This window comes from Octodon degus, unplaced genomic scaffold (genome assembly GCF_000260255.1).
Source record: "Octodon degus isolate 3935 unplaced genomic scaffold, OctDeg1.0 scaffold00064, whole genome shotgun sequence".
NCBI classification, from domain to species: domain Eukaryota; kingdom Metazoa; phylum Chordata; class Mammalia; order Rodentia; family Octodontidae; genus Octodon; species Octodon degus.
In genome coordinates, this window is record NW_004524640.1 from 2,816,005 (window position 1) to 2,822,246 (window position 6,242).

General features: G+C 32.8%; 1 protein-coding gene across 1 annotated transcript in view; it reads left to right on the forward strand.

The window, feature by feature from the left end:
• The window catches only part of Etnk1 (ethanolamine kinase 1), a 63,429-nt gene extending 57,636 nt beyond the window's left edge, over positions 1 to 5,793 (forward strand). Inside the window, exon 8 of the mRNA XM_004634555.3 lies at positions 198 to 5,793. Within this exon, the coding sequence (XP_004634612.1) occupies positions 198 to 270 (73 nt within the window). The 3' untranslated portion in view covers positions 271 to 5,793. The remainder of the gene's footprint in view (positions 1 to 197) is intronic.
• The last annotated feature ends 449 nt before the right edge of the window (positions 5,794 to 6,242 follow it).

Consider the following 6,242-nt stretch of genomic DNA (forward strand, 5'->3'; position numbering starts at 1 on the left):
ACATTTGATGATTGGTCTATAATCTCCTGTACTGAAGCTTGTTCAGTGCTCTCAGTATTAGCAAACTGTCCAGTAGGTGGTGCAGTAAACTAAAAATCTGTCCTTTGAAAACTTAGGAAGCTTAGAGAGTGAGTGAAAATAAAATGAAAAGTTTTTTGAATTTCACTAATTTTGTTGTCATTCTGTTTTCTCCCTAGGTATGCAATTGTTCGTTTTAACCAGTACTTTAAAATGAAGCCTGAGGTTACTGCATTAAAAGTGCCTGAATAAAGAAGAGATTTAATTAATTCTCAGTAGCTGAGCGATGGTTGTGAATTTTTTTCTTAAGAAATTCCACAAAGTCAATATCCATTAAAATTCTGTTAACTTAATTTGGTTATTTTGATTTACAAATTATGCCTCTAAAAAACCAATCTTATTTTTAAAATAGACTGAATGATGTCAAGAAATATACCTGTTGCTGTCAGAATGTGGTTGATTAGAGATATCTTAGATCTGCAAAAGGTGTAAAGATGTCAGTTTAAGCCTTTCATAATTTATGTCATGTGGGTTATTTATTATAAATTTAACATGATTCTGTGACTGCTTTCATCAGTTTCCTCTTAAGTATATATGTGTCAGAGTGTTCTAGAGAAGTGTTTTTAAAGTTCTATGTTATGATTGATTTTAGAAAACAATTCTGGTTGTTCAGTGTAACCTTTTTATTTTGATTCACTGTATGAAAGCATCATTTGCTTTTGAAATGCCAGTCGCTGACTGGTATAGATAACTTAGGATGGTCATATAAGATTATGAATGCAGAGGGGAAAATTGCATTCGCTGTCTCTGTGGGGTCCATCTTTTTAAGTTGAATATTGGAAAACGTATTTTCTTTAGGGGAAATACAAATTAGAATTAAATTCTTGTCTACATAGTCTGGCAATATAAACATATTTACCAAATAAGCTTAGAATAAAGATTATCACCAAAATCTGTATTGAAAAATGAATGCAAAATGCTAAATGTGGTCATTTAAGTTACTGCTTAAGTTTTACATTATCAAATTGTTTCTAACTAAAAAGTGTATTTTACTTGAGATGCTTTCTTTATATTAAATAATTGTTTGTATTGCTAATTTTTCAAATACTCAAAATTTATCATACTTGAAAACAAATTATTATTTAGATTAAGGTTTTTAAAAATCTATTCAGATTCATTCTTTTCCTTCCTCGCTTGAAGTTTTCATTTGTGTTGTTGTGACCTTAGTGTGATGATGATGACTTGGTACATGTGGTGTCAGAGTAACATGTTGAGGCAGTGAAAGGAGTCAGATAAGGAGTTAGGGTACATGTAGGATAGTGCACTGTCTTACACACTTAAAATCTGAAAAGTAACCATCGTAAAATGTGAATGAAGCAGAAATATTCATGGTAGGAGGGCTTCTGTTGTGTTTATTGTGTTTTTATATATTTTGTTTTGTACAGAGGTAAGAGGGAAGCATTTATATAGGAGGAAGGTAGTGCTTTGGAATAGCTAGGAAGGCTTCAAGTCTAGGCGCTGCTCTGTGAAGATGAGCAGTCGTGGTTAACTTTACTAGAAAACTAGTCTGACAAGCTTTGCACTTTGGTCACTTAAGTGCTCATGTACAAAGTTAGCATAATGGATCTGCATATTTCAAGTATGCAACTACAAGTTTATCCTCTGAGAAATCATCTGGGGAGTCTGATGTATTATTCCAAATGACTTATATTCTCAGACAAGTGCATTAAAATACTTGGATTATCTCAAGCTGTTTAAAGCTAATAAAGTAAGTCTAAACACTTAAAGGGCATTTTAAAAGGTGAATTCTAGTTACATAAGTAGGATCTACTATGTTTCTATCTGTAACAGTGTTAGACCAAGATTTGGTTTCTACCTCCCCAATATTATAAATGTTCATTTCTGTTTTTATAAACCATATTACTGTAAAATTAATATAATTTTGCCTAGCTGACTAAATGGATGGAACAATTAAATAAAAATTAATAGCTTTTTATAATGTTAAAGTGAACTTCATAAATTGTTTTTGGTGGAATTTTCATCTATGTTTAGAACATTATCATGGAATGATAAAGAATATGTAATACTTCTGCTTCTTTGCTTTTTGCCTTTGAAAATGCAAAAGTGTATATCATGTAGGTCTATGGGGGAAGGAGGAGTGATCGTTTTTCTACCTTACTCAGTAGTCTTACTTCCACCTGTTTTGATTAGAGATTGACGGAGCCATTGCGGGTAGACTGCATAGCTGCTAGCTGTGACATGACTGTAACTGTTTCAGAGAGAACATTTAAAAGTGAATGTTACCAGGAATGAAAGCTGTCAGGTTAACTAGCCCTCAAGTATGCTGTGGATCTTGGGAACAAATTAAGATACACAAAATAGTGCCCCCACTTTTGCCTGGATTTGGGATGTTGTAATGCTCCTACTTCCTGTACAGGTTTATTGGATTATGGTGCAGGCTGGTAATAGGGTTCAAAATTACTTCCCTTTATATTGGCCATTTAAAGGATTCTAAAGGAGGGTAAATTTCAACAGCTCTCTGAATTCATCCTTCTGAACTTTGACCTGTGGCTTGCTGAGATATCAGTTGCCTTTTTATTAAAGCTGAGGAACTTGAATGCCTTACGTAATCACTCAACTGATAGTAAGCTCATTTTGTAAATAGGAAAATGGTTGTTAGATGTGGCATTCATGTTTGTTTAATGTTAGTCAGTAGACCATAGTGGCCTGGATGCTTTAACAAGCAAAATTCCACATCCCCTCCTTTTTTCCCCTCCCATACATTTATGATTTTATCTGACAAGTAATGTTTGATTTTTTTCTCTCCTAACCCCCTGCTACCACCATTTTCTGGAAGTCAAAGAGACGTGGTAGTGAATCATGCTGTTCACATGATCGTCTGAGATCAATATGAGCACAAAACTCATCAACTAGGTCTGCCTGGATGTATATAAAACAGTGTAAATAAAAACTTATAAATTATTGTGAATTGTATCTTGCATATGAGATTGTGTGTTGTTTTGAATTCTCTTCCCTTTTGTAGACATTTTCCTGTCTGGAAATGATCCAGCTTGTTGGTTTAGACTGGAAATAGCCAATACTTCTGGCTGCACAGTGAGATAACAGGAACTGGAAATAGGGTTTATCAGCTTTGGTCAGTGTCTGTACTTATTTATTTAGCCTCTCAGTGCCTGATACGACTTTCCTCCATTTGTCAGTTGCTATTAATTTTTGTGAGGTTCGACTCCTGGATGCATTAAATTTATATACTATTACTAATAATACATGTCCATTCTCGAGTCACAGTTCTAAGCTAAGAAGAACTAAATATGATTTAATGATTGCAAACTGAAGTATTATCTTTTCTCACTTTAGGATTATTAACATTTTCTGCAAAAAATTTTGAAGTTCAGTGTGAATCTAAATCCCATATATGTATAAGAAATAAGTACTATCTCTCCCTTCAATTTAAGCATATCTCAAATGACGTCACTAAAGTTGTATGATTGTAAAAGACAAGATACAGCTAATTTTTTTTAATGTCAACTATTTCTGGTTTTTGGGGTTTTTTTGCTACAACTATTTTAACTTCATTAATGTATATTATACCAGACATCAGGAAACTGCCCCCAAACACTCTCAATTAAAAGCTTAAACCTCCACATTTAAAAGTAATCATGTATTTTTTTCATACCAAAGTCATATGTACCATTTTTTGAGTTCCTTATTTCATAATACAATTTAAGTATCCATTTTTTTGACTTAAGCTTCTTAGAAGTATTTTATACTGTGCCCAAAAGTAATATAAATTTAAGCTTTTAATATTCAGTTGATAGACAAAGTTTACTGTGTGAGAATTTAGTTATTGGCAGCTTCTTGCACAACTTTAGACAGAAGGCAAATGCTAGTAATTATGCACAATGGAAAAAGAATAACATGTATGTGGTGAAGTAGCTTTATTTTTATTTCAGAATACATTTAATCTGATTTTTCTTTGGTTTGTTGTATTTCAGAATGTCCTTTTACTAGGAAATTTAATTACATGTAAGGCACTCAATCTTGTTTTGATCCTTTACAAAAAAGAGAAATTTGCTACCTTGAGTCACCTTTACCTGCTACATGTATCCCTGCTGTGATTATAGTGTTAACTCCTGGGTTTGATGTTTTTAAACAGAAAAATTTACCATTTATATAATTTCCCCCCATTTTTGGAAATTAGACAGGAAGTGTTGCAACAAAAGAAAATACTTGAGGTTTGTATTACTTTGAATATTAGAAAACTGAAGTTAACAAGATGCTGGTGAGTTAGACATTTAACAGTTCTTACACTGAAAAGTTCATTTTGGGATCACAATGTGTTACGGAAAGAAAATCTGAATTATTTATATGAGCAAAAATAATGCATAAGCTCTGTAATGCTTTTTGTGTTTGAGGCATCTCAAACTCAAGTTTTTAGTGTCCTTCTGAAATTTTGTTTCTTGTCATTTCTGTGCTATATGTACTTAGTATACTACTGACATTATAAAACAGGGTTAAAATACTATTATATCTGTATTCACTATGAATCCTGTAGCTTTTCTCATTATGGAAATACTGCTCTCTGAAATGCCCTTATTTTTTTATTAACATTTTACCCAGTAAGGATGTTTGCGATTAATCACTTTAACAAAATTTAAGAGATTCATAAAAATTGAAAACATTGTATAATTGTATTTTAACTTGTCAGTAAAGACTAAGAAATAACCTAGCTGATTGTAATTGTAGGCTGTTAGTTAAAATTTCAAAACTTTTAACAAGGAACTTTTCAGAGATAGTTTGAAATCCAGTTGTATCTATGTAAACTAGTTCCTGTAACTTGGGAAGGAGCCCCCTAAAGGCTGTGGAGATGAGAGTGCTTGCTTCCCATAGTTTTAGTTGTGGTGTGTTGCTACTTAAGTTTAGGTAGTGACATACTTAAGTTTTTATTGTTCAATAATTAAGTTAGTTTTCTGTATGTATCTGCTAAAGGATAAATGAATGGAATCTGCAAAGAAGGAACTTTTTGACTGTACTGTATTTAGAAGCCTTTGTACAGGTCAAGTTTCCATGATACGAAGTATTTGAATTTTAGAACATGCTATCACTCTAAGGAAAAAGACATGATATTATCCCATGTGCAAGGAGAAAAAATGAAGAGTACTTGTCATCACATTAACTGTATGTTGAATTGGGAAACTGGCATAAAGCTGAAGTTTGTGTTCATCAAACGTGAACTATAGTAGTATAATGCTGCTCTGTATATACTGTAAGTGCTACAAAGAGTCTCAGCACTGAACATGTATTGATACCTCTCAAATGAATGCAACCTTCGATGTGGGTGTTCTGATATGCCTCAGAAAGTATCTGAGTGTCTGAGGATTTGTTAATCAGTTTGCTAATGGAGATACTTCCTGTTTTTCATTGCATATTTTCATGTTTAAAATTTAATTTTTACCTTTTTACTGCTGTTAATTTAAGTAAAATTAGTTCTGTGCAGAAAAGGCATTGCCTGTGAATAAAATTTAAAAAACAGCCTCATTCATGTAACTGCTTAAGTAAAAATAATTTTTGTTATATGTTCATGAACTTTTAATGAAACTATTTGTTTTTCTGTTCAAGCATAAATGATGTTTAGGCTTCATTTCTGATTAGTAAAGCTTTTTACCATTGATTAAATGAAGGAATGTATCTTTTTGAAGAGATTTATATTCTGTAAATAAAATTGGTTGTAACAAATAAAGTTGGGTTCTAACTACAGTGTATCCATATATTCCTCTCCCCACCTCGGAACCGGGGATTGAACTCAGGCCCTTGCACTTGCCAGCGAAGTGCTTATTCCACTGAGCCATCTCCCTGGCCCTCATAATTTTTATGGTATCAACTTACTGATATTTTTATTATGTAAAAGAAATACAGAACTTTTAAAAAGTAGTTTATGCCAGCACAGTTCATCCTAGCTAAATCTTGAAAGTAACTCACATGTCTTTATCAACAGACAGAATGGATAAAGCAAGCATGTTTACACAGAAGGGAGTACTACTCTGCCATAAAGAAAAGTAAACTTGAGTCATTTGTAGGAAAATGGATGTGCCTCGAGCTCATAATGCTAAGTGAAATGAATCAGACACACACGCTAGGTTTCACACGGTTGGTCTTACACGAATCCAAATTATAAAGAGCGAAATAAAATACAATAGGAAGTAGGG